The 17,383-nt window shown below is 30.3% G+C and overlaps 3 protein-coding genes across 4 annotated transcripts; 1 reads left to right on the top strand and 2 right to left on the bottom strand.

Moving 5' to 3' along the window:
- Window positions 1-313: 313 nt before the first annotated feature.
- On the top strand, window positions 314-1,300 carry LOC134837003 (26S proteasome non-ATPase regulatory subunit 9). The gene is made up of 2 exons (XM_063852308.1): window positions 314-502; window positions 560-1,300. Exons 1-2 carry the CDS (start codon window positions 398-400, stop codon window positions 1,097-1,099), a joined length of 645 nt encoding a protein of 214 aa, XP_063708378.1. The 5' UTR covers window positions 314-397; the 3' UTR covers window positions 1,100-1,300.
- A 141-nt stretch (window positions 1,301-1,441) lies between these two features.
- On the bottom strand, window positions 1,442-11,799 carry LOC134837002 (uncharacterized). The gene is made up of 7 exons (XM_063852307.1): window positions 11,171-11,799; window positions 5,515-5,663; window positions 5,268-5,457; window positions 5,002-5,209; window positions 4,271-4,443; window positions 3,789-4,209; window positions 1,442-3,733 (listed from the first exon to the last, which is right to left on the bottom strand). Exons 1-7 carry the CDS (start codon window positions 11,180-11,182, stop codon window positions 1,758-1,760), a joined length of 3,129 nt encoding a protein of 1,042 aa, XP_063708377.1. The 5' UTR covers window positions 11,183-11,799; the 3' UTR covers window positions 1,442-1,757.
- A 943-nt stretch (window positions 11,800-12,742) lies between these two features.
- Window positions 12,743-15,912, bottom strand: LOC134827503 (phenoloxidase-activating factor 2-like). Of its 2 annotated transcripts, none has more exons than XM_063840177.1 (8): window positions 15,670-15,912; window positions 15,215-15,432; window positions 14,745-15,149; window positions 13,670-13,735; window positions 13,554-13,615; window positions 13,271-13,492; window positions 12,959-13,214; window positions 12,743-12,900 (listed from the first exon to the last, which is right to left on the bottom strand). In XM_063840177.1, exons 2-8 carry the CDS (start codon window positions 15,422-15,424, stop codon window positions 12,775-12,777), a joined length of 1,347 nt encoding a protein of 448 aa, XP_063696247.1. In that variant the 5' UTR covers window positions 15,425-15,432; window positions 15,670-15,912; the 3' UTR covers window positions 12,743-12,774. The 2 variants fall into 2 exon arrangements, with proteins under 2 accessions (XP_063696247.1, XP_063696246.1); XM_063840176.1 differs by having other exon boundaries at window positions 15,758-15,880.
- Window positions 15,913-17,383: the final 1,471 nt, after the last annotated feature.

The following is a 17,383-nucleotide window of genomic DNA, read 5'->3' as shown; positions in this document are numbered from 1 at the left end:
TCCTAACAATTTTCCTACTTGTTCATAATGCATTAGTTTTAAAAATTTGTTTTGATATAATAAAATAAAGTATGTTTTCTATTTGGCTGAGTTAAAAATTTAGTTTTGAAATACTTTTATGAAAACTTAATCAAGCAATGGTCTCACATATGTTGTAGTTTAATTGTTCTTAGTCAGCAATATTCAAATTTATTTAGTATTTTCCGTTAAAACTGCTTACTTTTTTCACCCAAGTGTCCTATTCAAGTTTTTATGTGCTAACACAAACAATTTGCCTCTCCGCTTATTCAATCTTTTGAGGAGTACTGGAATATATACCTTTGTTTACATTTGACATCGAACGAAAATATTTGTAAATAGGTAAGGAAAGAAAGCTCCATCGTAAAAAACAATAAAAATGGTAGTACCACAATCAAACAAACGAGAGCAGGTGTTGAAATTAATTGAAGAAAAGGATAAGCTTGAGGCTAAAATCAACGAACTTGGAAATGTACTAAGAGCAGTAAGTTAAGTCACAAATAATAATGTTTGATTTTCAATATTTTCGATATATTTGCAGAATAATGTCGGAATGACTGATGAATTAACAGACTCGGAAGATTTTCCCAGGAATGATATTGATGTCATGGCTGTACGACAAGCGCGACATGAAATAAATTGTTTACAAAATGATTTGAAACAGTTGCTAAAAGTAATTGAAGCAGGTCTTGAAGAAATTCATTCGGAAGGTTCGCATATTACTTCACCGAAAATTCCACCAGATGTTGCGATGCAAAGTTCAACTAGTGTTTCAAATAACCGTTCCCCCTTTGTCATTGTCAATCTTGTCAGCCCGGGGTCTCCAGCGGAGGAAGCGGGAATTCAGCTACGAGACGAAATTGTTGAGTTTGGCTCAATAAATGTAGATAATTTTCAAGATCTCGGTCAAATTGGTGAATTGGTGCGACATTCTCAAAATCAGAATATATCTTTAAAAGTAAGAAGAGCTAGAAATTTGATAGATATAACACTTGTTCCGAAAACTTGGCAAGGTCGTGGCTTATTGGGGTGTAATATAGTTCCAATACCAACATCTTCTACTCCTTCTCATCTATCATAATTAATGATTTTGTATTAATGTATTTGTCCTTCAAGAGAAGAAGATCGAAAAGAAATTTTTGTGAAACAAATAAAAATTCAGTTGAATATTTTTGTTTTATATGTACTATTTATTTGTTTACTTAATATTACTTTGAATGCAAAAATTACAATATATTTTTCTAAGACGTTCACACCAACTGTTTAACAAGTTTTGCCACACTTCTACAACTAATTATTTCAAAAATTTTCCGTGTTTCAAAATAAATTGTTCGGTACTCACAAAAATTTTTTACAACATTACAGTTTTATTTTAATGCAAAATGTCAATAAATCAACTCTAAATCTTTGTAGCTAAAGAAAGATACGTGAAATTAATTATGAAAAACTTCGACGTAAGGACAATAAATTATAATTCAATTTTTGAAGCAAATATAGTCTTTTTTCACACAGACATAAAAAGAATGCCAAAATTTAATATGCATCAATATTAATATGAAATTGAGACTAAATTTTCTCTTTCATTTATTCAGAAAGAGTAATGGATAATTTGTACTTTGATTTAATTTTATTATTGTTTTTAAATAAATTTCATTTCGAATTAATATTTTCATTTAAAATAGTAAAAGCATATAATTTATTACAATTGGCAGATTTTTTTCCTATAATACATAAAAATTCTAACTTTTTGAAACTGGCGTGTCTTTTGGTGGTAGATTTTTCAAAATTTGTTGCAACAATTCAGGTGACATTGCATTTTGCATCAATAATCTTGGATTGCCACATAATGCCGATAAGTACAGAGGGTGGTCCATTATCGATAAAAATGGATTCGGTTGATTTGTTCGAGCCATTTGTGATGCAGCAGCAGCATTCATCATTGGATTAAAGCCGGGTGGAATCAAGTGTGGTGGTAACGAGCTCGTTGGAGATTGCTTGCTTCCCATTCCAGGTGGAGGGTTTGCAGCTGAGGCTGCTTGTTGCATATATTGTGCAAATAGTAATGGATTTGAAAATAAGTTTGCAAGTGCCAGATTAGGCAATCCTGCTGCTGGAGTATTGTTCATCGGTGAGCTAACTCGATGATTGTTCGTATTTTTGTCAGATCTAGACGAACTACTCGAGGTCGGTTGAATAGTTACTTCTTTTCGTTTAATATTGTGATTTTGAGAATTGTGAATATTTTGTACGTGTGTGGACGAAGTTGCTGGCGGTTGCACCAAAGAAATTTGTAGTCCAGCATTGTTTTTCATTTTTTGTTGTGCCAAATTTATGGCTGGAATCAGCGACGGTGGTAGTCTCTTATCATGAATGACTTGGGTCACTGGAATTGTATTATTTTTGCTATTACTACTACTGCTACCTGAACTGCTGACGAAATTTGTCTTCGTTCTTGATGGTTGTGACTGATGATGTGGTTGGTATTGTTGTGTTGTTTGTGCTGTTAAATCTATAGTACTGCTAATAGAAGATTTTTGATAATCTGGAGGTAGGATTTCTTTTGGATCTCCATAGATCCGTCCTGTTTGTGCGTACATTCCGACGGGCTGCAGTTTTGGCAGTGATGCAGACGTAAAAACCGCACGATTTTTTGGTGGTGGCACTTTCGAATTTTGTTTTGTACTGTATTTGTTTTGTGTCGACGAAGGAGTTATCTCTAATTTACTACTTAACGTCCTTAAAAACTCTTCGGGATTCATTGAGCCTGCGGCATTAAACAGATCTCGTTGCCAAAAAGCAGATGCTGCTGAGTTTGAACTTATCGGCGTAACTTCGAGGCCACCAGCTTTCAACATGTCCAACTTTTTTCTCTTTGCCAAACTTGGAGACTCCGCACCACTACGTTTAGTGCCACGTGACGAACTCTCGGAGTCACTGTTGTCAGCCAAATCAACAATTTCTGGCGTAACAATAATTTGTTCCTTTGGCGTGCTATTCAAGTTTATTGTGCTCGAACCGACACTCACGATTGGAGTAATTGTTGTCGACTTGCATCCTAAAAATAATGGAATGTTTTCTTTTTCCCGCTGACCTCCTGGCGGAGTAGTTGCTACAGATTTCCTAACATTTCTCAAAGAGGAAGTCTTGCTTTGTGTAGAAGATGGTTTGTTTGTTCCACTCTCTTCTGAAACGTCTGAGCTCGATTTGTCTTGCTTTATGTTACACCGCAGGGGACTATCCTCCGCATTAACGCGAATCTGTTGAATTTGAATTTGATTTGTAATTTTGATTTGATTCATAATTTGTTGGTCATTGCATTGAACAGTAATTGTCGTCGTTAAGGGAACCGATACTGAAGACATTCTATCATCATCCCGTTTATCGGCTTCAGTACCTCGAGATTTCACTAAGCTTTGTATTTTCATCATTTGTTCTTTCGTCAACTCTTTGCCATTGTAATCTTCTTTCTTAATCGGAATTATTTCCAAAGATGGCGAGAGTCGGCGTTCAAGATTTTGTAAACGGTATTTTGCATGAGTTCCAAATTCAGTATCATGCCTTTCGAACGGCAGCAGGATCTTTTCGTATTTATTTTTCATCATTGCACCATCTTCAGTATTTGGATCATTTGCCATTAGTCTCCATGTTTGCAAATCAGTTATTGCATCGTAGCCTCCTAGTTTTTGTACTTTCATATAAACTTTATACAAGTTGACTGAAAATAGAGAAATAATTAGTACTCGAGTTGAGTATTAAACGTATTGACTTACTTTGGCGAAGTTCCATCCAAACCATCTTCGGATAAAATTCGGGATTCTTAACCATAAAGTTGTTCAAACGAGTCAAGAAGGCTTTCTCGTCAGGTAATGAATTACTTCGCACTTTTCGATCGTATGAAGCTTTTAGTTCCGGTGATGACACTTCAGATGATTCTGATTTAGTAGGACGTCGTACAAGACGATGTGTATTTCGAAGCTGTGGTTTAATATTGAATCGAGGTTGAGCTTTCTCCACCGAGCATGCTGACGCGTCTGACTCATCTGCATCTGAATCTGCTTCAGATGATTCGTTTTTGTATGGAGACTCGCTGCGTCTTAAACGCCGTTTACTACGTGGGCGACCTTTAAGTTTGGGAGCCAAATGATTACATAAGTTTTCGTGAGTCTCAAGTTCAGGATATTCAAACGTGTCCTATACATAGGAAAAAAAAGTTAAAAACATTTCAGGGAATTGAATTCAGATGAAAACTTACGCGACAGAACATGATTTTCATATTTGGACTGTAGGCAACGAATCCGGTAATTGTTTCTACGAGAGTATTGCGAATCCATTCATCTTGCACCGACTCCAATCGTGTTAGAGTTGCACGATAACGACAATATCGCGGATAACTAATGACTGCTACTTTTGACACCAAATCTTTATCTGTAGGTAAACAAAAATATATTGTACATAAAAAATGATGAAATGCAAACCTTTGTTATCAATGGATACGATTTTTTTTAAACAACAACATTTTGACTTTCATACAAACTTGCTTATTTTGCATGTTTAAAAAAAATACCACTTTATTACCGTAATATATTACGAGTCATATTAGTAGTTGTTTGCAATTTATCGAGAGAAGAACATTTATTAAGTTTTAATTTTCCATTAAAAGAATGAAATGCTCAAAAAGATTTTTGGCAGCTTATATATTAGCTGTTCTAATAATCAATGTTTATTCATATGAATCACAGAGCTTAGAATCAATTTATGAGGAGCCAAATGGCAACAAAAACTACAAAGCTCTTGTAATTGTTGAAGGAGATATTTTAAAATGGCTAAAATGCCGCTGTTCCAGTAAATGCAGTCCTGATAAAGTAGTCTCATTGTTGAGGTAAATAATAAAATAAATGCATTTTTTAAATAAATCATTATTTTTTTTGTTATAGTCACGGCTGTGCAAACCAAGGAAAATTTTGTTGTTTAAATTGAACTTACTTTTAGATTTTTCGATGTCGACATCGTTGAATTCTAGTTGAGTACTTTGTAAATGAGTAACTTTAATTTTTTGATCAGCGCTTTTATTTTCGCCATTCGGAACAAAAACAGCATTTAATCCCCAGTTCCAGTCCAGGTCATCGACGACCCATTGCATCAAATCATCAGCACGAAGCACAATTTGTTCATTCAGAGCAATTACTTCATCCTGTCACATAAAAGCTTTTAATAAAACTGCAATTTAATTCAAAGAAAAAGTTAGTTACCTCTCCATGGACATTTCGACCATTCGGAGTATTTTCTGGCAAAAAATACAACCGAAGACTAGTCAGTAGCCCCTGTTCATTTTTGTCTTTCCATATCATCCGAATTTCGGCAAGACATGCAATAGGAGAGTCTTCCCACGGTCGCACTGGGACACAATCTCCTAACGCTAATACTAACTCTCGGCGACATCTGAAAACCCAAGAATAAATTAATATAAAACAAAAATGAGGAAAATGTTTCTTTTACCCTCGGATTTGTTTTCTACTATTTTCAACACACTTCCGTGTATTCCTGCTTTGTACTTTTTGGAGACTATTCACACTTGGTGGCGGTGTCAATTTCAATGCCTTGAAAAAAGTGTAAGGTCCATGACATCCACATGGTCCACCAAACACCTAAAATAAAAAAAAAAAGTTTACATAGCAATTAGACATCATCAACTAGATTACATCATCTTAGTCTAAAACATTAAAAATATCTAGACGATACTTATTATTCTATTCTAACATTTCATAATAATAGACAGTTTGCAATATAGGCCTGAATGAAATCTTATACAGTAAATTTATAAAATACTGTCAATGCATATACCTTCATTAAAATGGTCATAATCAAGGACGTTCTGTAGCTAGTTTAAAATACAACAAAGAAAATTTACACATATTTTGGTATAAATGTACATAACTGCTCTACCTATAAAATACCTCTTCAACCAAAAATATGTTCAACTCATGATTTTTTATTTTGTTCCGTATTTATAACAACGGAAAAAAAAGAATGAAGAACAATAATTTAAAAACACCAATGTACACGTCGTACCTACACATGTTGTACAGTATACAGGTAACTTTTATTCAACTACCTACCTATTGTAACAAAAGTAAAAAAAATATATATAAAAATTTAACATATTTAAACAGCACATTGAAAATTGATAAATTTGATTCACTTTTAATGCAACAAATTAGCCATTGCAATATTGGTCTATACAGAAATTTTATTACAAACGGAGAAAAGTTTTATCTAATTTAAAAGTCACAATAAAATGACCTTGAAAAAGTTTCATATTTGTGATCATTGCGTCATTAAACACGATGATTTAAGATCTACTTATAAAACTCTAGTGTATTTATATAAAGTTTTTGCCAAAATGATGAAACACCATCATTGACAAAATCGCATTAGTTGTAAAGTCTTCGATAGCGCATGCTGCAACATAATACTCTTTTTTTTACAAAATTCCTTAAATAATTTTGTTAATCAAAATTTTAGACAAACAAACTTGCCAATACAATTTATTTCACATAAGGTTAACCTAATATGATATATATTATTTAAATATAAAATAATATAATAAAAGTCCTCACACATTATGTATATTGATTTATTCTACAACAATATTTTTGCGTGCTGCGAAACGTGTTTGATTATTTTTTTAATGTGAAAGAGTGAAAACATGCACAAATGCATTCTTCTTAGGGACATAACCTTTTTCGATTTATTTAAATATAAATAATTCGCGCATGTGATTAATAAAAAATCATAAAAAATAAAATAATCTATATATACTTCTTCGTCTAAAATTAATATATAAGTGATTGCGTTATATACACAAAAATTTATATATAATGTGTTTCACTCCTTTATACATGTACGCTAAGTATGTAGACGTACAGACAAAAAATGTTTTTACACAGAGCAAGAGAGAGAGAGTACATAACAGTTGTATTACTATAAAACATCGTCAATACGTATTGTATGTAAGCTGCACGTAGAACACCAACTTCATATAATGTACAATCAGGGTGTCTGTTTTCACTTTTAAGATAATATATAATCAAAAAATATATATTACAGAAATTTCTTTTATACAAAAATCATCTCGCGGAGAGATACCAGTATGAAAAAAACTATATGATTTGTTTAATTTAATATATCCGTCACAATTATTTTTTTTGGAAATAAAGTTTCATTAAAATATTAATGACACCCTATTTGAAAGAAAAATTGGGTTTTGTCAAGTTAGGACAAATTGAAATACTTCCTCGTTCATACACAATAGCAGTGTCTTTTTCGTTGAAACTAGAAAAAAAAATCTTGGAAATTTTCAATGTGTGAAAACGTTATTTGACCAATTTTCAAGTACACTTTTATAGATAAAGATTAAACTATGCTTGAGAAAGTCGAGAGTTGATCAATAAAACCACAAAACTGCATTAAATAAGTAAGTAAGTAAGCATTAAATAAATAAATATATTGAGAATAGCATTTTATAGATAATTAAAGCTAGAAATGTAGAATTGTATTTTTAAAATATTTTGATTTATTAAAAATGTATTTTTATCTTCTACTTAATTCATTAAAATCAATAAAAAAAACAAGCAAAATATTTATAATAAATATTGAGGGTTATACCTAACGTTATTTTTCTAAACCGTTGTATATCATTTGTGTGGAGAGTTGCGATCAAATGATTTGAAATAAAAAAAAATTTACATGATGAAATATCACGCATTAAACTACCATACACGTTTCACTATCATACACATGTCTGTAGAAAAAAAAACCTCAATGATAATAATTATATGATGATTTTAAAAAGTATAAAAATATTCGAGGTTACATATTTACGTGATTCTTATACAATATAAATGTATGTTTGAAAGTATATTTATTTATAAAACTGATTTTTCCTGTTCCGTTCGAATGATAATAGCAATAAAATAAAATCGCCAAACATGATAAGGTGCCATGATGAGAAAGAAATTTTAATTATTATATTTAAAAGTTACAACACACACATTTGTATACCTGATTATCAAAATAAGCTCACTCTTCTATTCTGTCAAGTGCACCGATTTACATATATACAAATAAGCGTGTAGTACTATATAAATTTATAAGTACGTAGGTATAAAGTATAACCGCCGTCGTTGGTCTCTCCCAAAAACAGCATATCTTATAATAAAATGTTATTTAAAAGTATTGTGTAGAAATGTACTATGAACTGTAGTATACAAAGCTGTAGGTATGCTCGTTTCACAACTGAACGCACAACGTATGTGTGTGTCTACAATGGCCCATATAGGTACTAACGTACCAAAAATTGTTCAATTTTATGAATGTTCAGCGTGTTTTTGTGTAAAGCAACCAACACACGCTTTATAATAGAATTATAATATAATATTATTATTATTTTTTATTTATATAAAGAGTGACGTATATTATTTGCTACCATGCACAATCCATTTATATTTTACATGAAGAATGATAGTTCTCTGCAACAACAATTATAGTATTAATAAAATAACACGTATGCTTTATTATCAGTTCATTATAAAGAAAGAGAAAAAAGTGGATTAAATTTTTGAAAGATTTGAAATTTCATAGATATTTTGGAGATGCAATATCGTGTTTTGCGTCTTTCATTCCAATGATGTACGGTTATTTGCTCGCAACGATTGAATGAATACGAAAATTACTATTGTTATTAATATGCACCCTTTTTTCTCCTAAATGCGACTTAATTATTTTAGTAAGTGTGTTAACTATTTTTATTTGTTTTTTTTTTTTTTTTTTTTTTTGTAAATGCAATTCAATAATATTTTATTTTCTTTAATTTATTGTTTTTTTTTTCAATACCGTGTTCAAAAAATCACGAACGATGAAATTTCAACATCTCGGTATTACTTGCGAATTTAGTTTCTAGAATATACGTCGTAGCTCGTTGTCGTTGTGGTACACGAACCATCATCGATAATATATGCAAGTTTGCCTTATATATATAAAAGTCAAGGAAAAGAGCTTTAAATGATTTTTTTTATCGAGTTTTATAAACAATTTTAGAATCATTGACAAATTCATTTTTAGAAAACATGTTTTTTTTTCGCTCTCTTATTTGTAGTTATATACACGTAGGTATAAATTAGGGAGGATTACTTTTTGTTAGATAACGAAAAAAGGAAACAAAGAAAAAAACCTAGAGTGAATTCCTAACAAAAATGATATCTTAAAATGTAAAAAAGAAATACATACTAGTTATTTAAATATTATTCTAAATTATTTCATCACCATATTGTTTTTTCTTTATCGTCAAAATATGCATGTTCATGATAAATCTCTTATCTTTCACTTGGAATAAGTGTATACAAATCATTCTTATCTTATTATGTTATTTAATTTTTGTTTAAAAAGAGAACACTTTCATTTGTATCATCAATAAAATGTAAGTAGGAACAATTCACAAAATAAATGTAATATATATAGTCGACGTACAACTACAGTTTTTATGTATCGCGCATTTCATTTTGTGTTCTCTCTGTCTAAAGAGGTTTCGTGTGTATGTACCGTAATATAAGGTTTGTATGCATTGAATAAACGACAGCGTGTATTTGCTCATATATCCCTTCGAGACAAGATTTTTTTCATTCTTAAATATTTGTTCTTAAAACTAAAAAAAATTCTTACTATCATCATCTTTTGCGTGGTGTTTTCTTTGATACGAATTTCTTTATAAATGATCGAAATATTTTGGATGTGCATGCCCGTGTTCAAAAGGGGATATATTAATATTAAAATACAAAACCGTATACTTTTACGCAGCAGTCGGAATCTACATTGTCATGTACTGTAGCTATATAAATATATATATAAATTTATAAACGGTTGTTTCTACATGTACGAAAAATAGTGCGCTTATGAACATTAAAACTCGTAGATATTGTACGGCGCAAGGTATATAAAAAGAAACTTCTCTATAAAATCCCACTTTTAGTATAAATAATAATAATATTTGTACACACTAAACATTTAGCGTATTGTTTCGCTCATTCATTCATTAAAACAAAAATTATAACAATCATAAAAATAATGCAATAAATTGAAAACCAAGAGCAACCAAATTTGAAAAAAACAAGAGTTTTACAACAAACACAAATATTTTCTAATCAATTTTTAGCATTTGTACGTGCGCTGTTGCTTACACGGAACAAATGATGTCACATAAGAACGCATTTATTTATATATAATATCTTATGTACATTCAGTATTATGTACAGCAAATATGTTGAAATTTTGTAAAAAGTTTCCATGTGAAGCGGACTCGAGCGCATCTCGTCATTACTGCATGTGACAACAATCAGATATTTTCATTGATTTAACACACTTGTTAGACCGCATTACCGACGTACCTTATTAGTTAACGGACAGACATGAAAAATCGTGCATATTCTAAAAATATGCTAAATAGGACAAGAAATTGCAATCTTTTTCAACTATCTACTAAGCAGTAAAAAGGTATATATAAAGATAATGATTATGCAACTTATAGACGAATGATATTATAATAATAATTATTATTTTATAATTAGAATGGAAAATAAACAAACAAAAAATCAAGATAATTTGTGTTAAAAAGTTGAACAAGATTTTTAGCCAAATAAAACATAACGCCCATGTACCACACGATACGCGCATATACAAATATAAATACATAGTATAATATTATATTGAACCCCATTTAAATAAATCGCTTCCAAACACTTGAAATGACAATATTTTAAATTCAAGTTTATATAAAATTTTTGTACATGTATATTTATATGTGGACGCAGCAGAGAACCTCTCATTTATTACTTTCACCGATTATAATTAACTCACAAATTTTTATATGATAGCGTATTTATATTGATTGTTCTAAATTTAGACCTTGACTATACGAGACACATTCCTTAAGTTCGTATTTGATTCTTTTTCTGGTATTTGCATTATTATACAACACATAAAATACAATAATAATTAGGATTTGATTTTTTTTTTACATATACTTTAAATTTTGTTTGAAAGAAGATTTTCTGTTGAAGATTTTATTAAACACAAATAAAATAAAATAAAAGCTACAAACCTGTATTTCCATTTTAATAAATTTCCAACTGCATTTACGAAGCGAATATTTTTTTAGTCGTCACTTAATTATTACTCATGTGTATATGAGATGTGTATAAAAATTTTGTTGTACGATTGAATTTTTTATCAAGTAATTCTTTTTATTTTTATCAATTTAATTTGTAATAATAATATTCATTTGTATGAAGAATAGAAGCTTAAAATATATTTAATTTGCCATTATCATTTTGTCGTTTACTTTCTATATCATGTACATTGTCGTACATATATACACATAACATGCATGCGTATCACTCTACTATTTATGTTTTTAAAAATGTGTTCAAGTATATTAATTACACTTTTTTTTACTTGGTATTCATTCACAATTCACTTTTGTTTTGTCCATATAGTGTTCTTCGTCTATGAAATGTTTGGACATATGTTACATACATAGATTTGTGTGTAATTTAAATAATTTTTTATTTCTGATATCTTCCGAGTTTTTGATTTTTTTATGCGAGTACGGAATGGGTTAATTTATCCCCATCGACTGCGGAACGGGATGATTTCTTCTCCCAGGGAGATTGGATCGGAGTTATCAGCGCAAATCAATCAAACGGGAATGAATGTACACGTCTTTACACATTGACGATCTCAATGCGACTACTGTGAGAGAAAATTGAATTGAATTAGCAGACCCGTATGACACGTACAGCCGCGGAAAGCGTATATTCGTACAGCCCGTCGTAGGTTTGTCGTACATCATACAAAATCACGTATGAATGAGCAAGCTTGGCAACTTTCTTATACAGTCAACCAAATTTCCGAAATTTCTGTTTTTTCCAAAATTTTTTTACAAAGTTTTTCACGGTTAATAATTAAGGAGTCACGTGACTCAGAATCATTAACAATTTGTGAATCTGATCCATAAATTTGATCAATTTCAGTTATTGAATGTCTGGACTGTCTCTCCTATCTCGCCACAGCTAATTCAAATATCGTAGTGAGACGAATTAAAATGATAAATAGCTATCGCTAATTCTATTGATTTTAGTTTAAAAAGTCTCCACTTCGATTTAACTGGCGCTGATCCACTTCCGTAAAGTCCATATCCGGTACATTCAACAGCGTCCCCAATGCGGAAGTGTGGTGAAAAATTGAACTAACTCGCGAGACGAATGAAATTGATAATTTACAGATTAATCTAAATCAGGTCTTTTTCGCACTTTTTACCCCTAGAACTTCGAAAAAGACGATCGACTTCTACATTTTATGGAAGAACACTTCTTGAAATTCAGTGAAACTCCAGAGATATGGCGTTGCAAAGTAATACGTGTTTACATTACACATTCTCGTACAGCATACGTAGATCAGTATAACGAAATTTTGTTAACGATGCCGACGCCTGGTATTTTATGTTTAAAAAACGTTGCTAACACCATCTCTGTTCTTTTGTGGAAAACAGGACCGTATATTACGTACATCCTGTGTGATCCGTACTGACAGTTTTACCTTGCACAAATGATATTTTATGAAAAATTGACGGATTCGCCATAAATTTTCATTTTTTCTTGGTCAAAAATCTAAGTTGAAGTTTAATTAAATGCAATTTTATTAGATTTAATAAGAAGAGTAAGGTGTTATGTCGAATCCACGTGCTTGTAATGTTTCGTCAATCCAATTTCTCATGGAAGCAACGTTGGCATACACCGCAGGAATATCAGTATTGCATCCAATGCCCCAAGCCTGAAACAGAGTTACTTTAAATCTCTAAAGCGCATTAATTTTCAACAAAATTTCTTACGACAATTCCAGTTTGTACGAATTTCTTGGGATTATTTTGAGCAGGACAATGCAAGGGAGCGCCGCCATCACCTTCGCATGTATCAGTTCCTGGAACTCCACCTGCACAAACGAACGAACTGTGAAGATTGAATTTTTGCGACAATCTAGTTGTTCGCAACTTATTTTGACACGTTGCATGTGGAACCATCGGTAAGGGAACTTTCTTCAACATTACACTATAGACACCAGCTTTTCCAAATTGATCTTTTCCCCATCTACAAAACATGCATGAATTGAATTAACGATGAAAATTCAAATTACGATCACTTACCCTGTGGCAAAGCAATTTTTACTAACTGCTTGATAATTTTGAGGAGGCAAACAAACGACGTTGATGTGACGATCTAAGTTAAATGGCGAATCTAGACGAATTAATGCCAAGTCATAGCTAAGTGTTTTATCATTGAACATTGGATGTGGCAGTACTTCGGCAACTCGTCTCTCCTGGTAAGGTAAACGTTCTTTTTCCGTTTGAGTGTCCCATTCTCCCGCTCTTTACAAAAAAAAAATCAAAATTGCGTAAGTATTTTATTTGAAAATTTCTCAAAACTTACCTGACTTTGAGGCTTCTTGCACGTGCAGCACTTGCACAATGACCAGCTGTTAAAACAACTTGCTGAAAAAAATTGAGTTAAGTTTGCGTCAAAGAAAAGAATAAAAATTTGCTTACTGGAAGAATCAAACTGCCAGCACAATCACAACGTCCCGTATTGACATCAATGAGAGCAACGGTCCACTATTAATATTTTTTTATACAAAATAAATTCGTGTTAAAAAATAAAATGAGGTCAATTCAAAAATAAAAAATGTTATCGATTCCATAAACCTCGATTTTTACAATATTTTTTCTCTTTTTTCTAAATTTTTTAAAATATTTTTTTTATATTTGAAATAAATTACGAAACTTTTAAGGATCGGAATAAATGATATGATTAAAAAAATTTTTTTACAATGTCAAAATTTTTTCTACAAAATAATCTCATATTAGTCAATTTTCACTAAAAATCCTACTTGTAATATTTTTTTAATTTGCCCCTTCCTTATTTGTTTTTTAGTTTTATTTAAATTTTTGTTTTCAAAATAATTTTTTATTAAATTAAGGCCGCTCCAAATGAAACTCAATAGTTTTGTCCGATGCCCCATTTTAAATTCGAAAATCCAATGGGGCAAAATAAAAAAAAAGTTAAAAATTTCATCAAAAATTACCAATTTTTGGTGTATTTTCACAATTTTTTAAGAAATTTCTTAGAAAATTTTTCAATTTTTAGTTATTTTTGTATTCAAAATTTTATTTTGACATAAAATTTTCTTTAAAAAATAATTTTCATAAAAATTATTGAATTTATTATGATATTATGATATTAATTTTTTTCAATTTAAATTAAAATTTTTTAAAATCAATTTTAAATACACAAATATCATAGTAAAAACCTCAAAACAACAAAAATATTGATTGATTTTGTATGAAAAAAAGTATTTCAAAATTTTTTATTTTTTTTGCCCCCCCCCCCATTTTTATTTCAAAAATTTTGGACAAAACTATTGAGTTTCATTTGGAGCGGCCTAAATTATTTTTTTTAATTAAATTAATCATTTTTGAAAATTCGAAAAAACATGAATATGAACGAAAAAATTAAAATTTTCTTTCGTTCTAGGTACATTTGAAAATTTTTCAAAAAAAATCTTATAGAATGAAATCGAAAACATTTTTATAATTGTTTCGACCTAATTAAAAAAAAAATTACCGGAAACTCTCCGAATCCAGCGAACTTGGGATCAACGTCAGTTATGGTAAAGTCAATTCCTCCCTCATTTCGGACACCACAACCCGGTAATGCAATCGGCTCTGTTTGTGGTGCTGTAGTCGGTTGCGGTGCAGGAGCTGGAGCTGGAGCTGGTGCAGGTTGTGGTTGCGGTACGACAGCTGGCTGAGGCGTTGGTGCCGGATTTGGCGCAGGTTGACTAGCGCCATCGCCCGCTCCACAACAAACGTCCAAATAATGTTCACACGTTCCATCCAAATATTGAATTTCAATCTTGTTGTTTGAGTTAAAGTCAACAGATCGCTTGTTGTCGGTGCAGGAGTGATAAGGAACACAATTGCATCGTTCAGAATCGGCAGTTGGAGGTCGTAGTGTTGGTGCAGAAACCTTAAAATTTCAAAAACAAAAAAGTTGAAATACTTCTTCTGTAAACAAGAAATCAGACAATTTACATCAGGTTTTACGATTTCGCCAAAACTGCCTCTGTCATCTACAGAAACTCCGTTATTTTGATTGTTATTGTTATTCATAGTCATCTGGTTTGGAAACACTGGGAAATTCCCAAAGACGTTCGTGAATTGCGACAAATCAAAAGGAAATTGAATATTTTGTCCGAATACGGAACTTTGTATGCACACAAATATCACAAGTAACCTTAACATTATGGTTTCTGTAAAGAAAATAATATGACATTAACCGTTATTTCCTCAGTCTTTAATTCGAAAAAAATATATTTCAAGGACATTTCATGAACTTTGCACTAGAGATATGAAATTTTTGTATTTTTGAATTGTTCAAAAACTTTTTTTTTTATTTTTTTTAACACTTTCAAAGTCTCTTTTAATCACTTAACACTTTTAAAATATTTTTAATGTTAAAATTTAATTGTTACAAAATAATTTCTTACTTTGAAAACAAAAAGACACAAAAGAATTTAGATCACGGCACTATTTACAAAAAAAAATATATTTATTTTTTTCTTATTCTTATTGTACCAAGCTTCGTCATGAACTGATTTTGTTTGACATCAAACAATCTGCGGAGACCGTTCCTACACTTGCAGTCACATCACCACATCGGCAAACAGGAGAAACCAGTATTATCACACTTTATTTACTTTTAACGTGAAATTCTTTTGACATCGCCTGTGATTGTGTTGGTTCACGAATATTTGTGAATATATTGACACAACGTAACCTTATGACCACTACGATGAGATTTGTATGTCAAAAAATACGAGAAACGAAATTAATATTTGTTTGTATATAAAATTTTTTTTGTAGTATTTTGCAGAGGCTCCGAACTTGTCTAATTGAATGAAAAAAAAGTTTATGTTATTATTGTAAATCTCATACAAGATCAAGTGCTAAGGTTAAAGCTTTACTTTGCAGGAGGAAGTATTGCGCATTTTTATGCACTGTCCTTTCTCGGATATTGACCTAAATTTAATTTATTATGGTACAATGTTATTGTTGTTTTTCTTAAAAAAAAAATAAAAAAAATAATCGGGAATCCCCTTTAGTTAATTTCCTTGACATGCATTCAATAAAAATTACTATGAAATTTTAGGTGTAAAATTTTAATTATCAATTTGAGGTCACTCAAATATTGTTTCAAGATTTTGTTCTAATTTTTGTGCTGAAAACTTTTTTTCTCAAAAACACAAAAAAAATGAAATACTGAAATTAGTGAAAAAAAATTAGTAAAATTAGTTTAGACAATTAAATTTAATTATTTCACTTTATGTCACCCCCCCTCCGATTTTGCCGAAAAAATTCAGGGGGAAAAATAAAAATAAATAGAAAAATGGAAAACTTTTGACATTTTTTGGTACTTTTTGATAGAAAAACGATAATAGTGTCCAGTAAACATTAACATTCTATTAGATATGGACTTAACTTGCATTAAAAACGCAATTAGGTGAAAAAATTTTGATTCATGTGACCAAATTTTTTATTTTTTTAAATTTTTATTTTGTAAAATTTTATAAAAATTTTTACTTTAAAATTTGAAATAATAAAAATTATTTTAATGTGTTCAATCAACGATTAACGTTCAAAAACGTCAAAAAAGTAGTAAAAAAAAATTAAATAATTTTTATTTTTTTTTTCTAAATTTTTTCTTAATCAATTTGGTCGAAATGTAAATGAAATTTTTCAAGTCACGTGACCAAAATATTTTTTAAATATTTTCAAAATAATTTATTTTTTGGAGATTTTGTTTGATTTTTCTTCACTTTTGAGTTCAAATTTGAAAATAATCTAAAGTATATTCTAAAAAAAATGTAAAGAATTAACGTTTTACGTCCAAAACACTAAAAAATTACAAACAAAATATCAAAAAAAAGTATAAGGTATTTTTTATTTGAAAAAAATCATCTGAATTTGGATTAGCAAAATTTATGAAATATTATTAAAAAACTTTTTATAAAATTTATTCTAAACTTTAATGATTCACTTTAATTGTAACATGTGACTTTTATGTTAATTAGCGTAAACAAAAACATTAACTTTGAATAAAATTTAATTAATTCTAAAAATCACCGCTTGTAAGTGTGTTACAAATTTCAGCTGAACAGCCTCGTAGGACGATACATTCACTGACCCAAGATGACTCAAGAT

Source organism: Culicoides brevitarsis, chromosome 1, assembly GCF_036172545.1.
Source record: "Culicoides brevitarsis isolate CSIRO-B50_1 chromosome 1, AGI_CSIRO_Cbre_v1, whole genome shotgun sequence".
NCBI lineage: Eukaryota > Metazoa > Arthropoda > Insecta > Diptera > Ceratopogonidae > Culicoides > Culicoides brevitarsis.
This window is presented reverse-complemented; position numbering and strand designations above follow the sequence as displayed.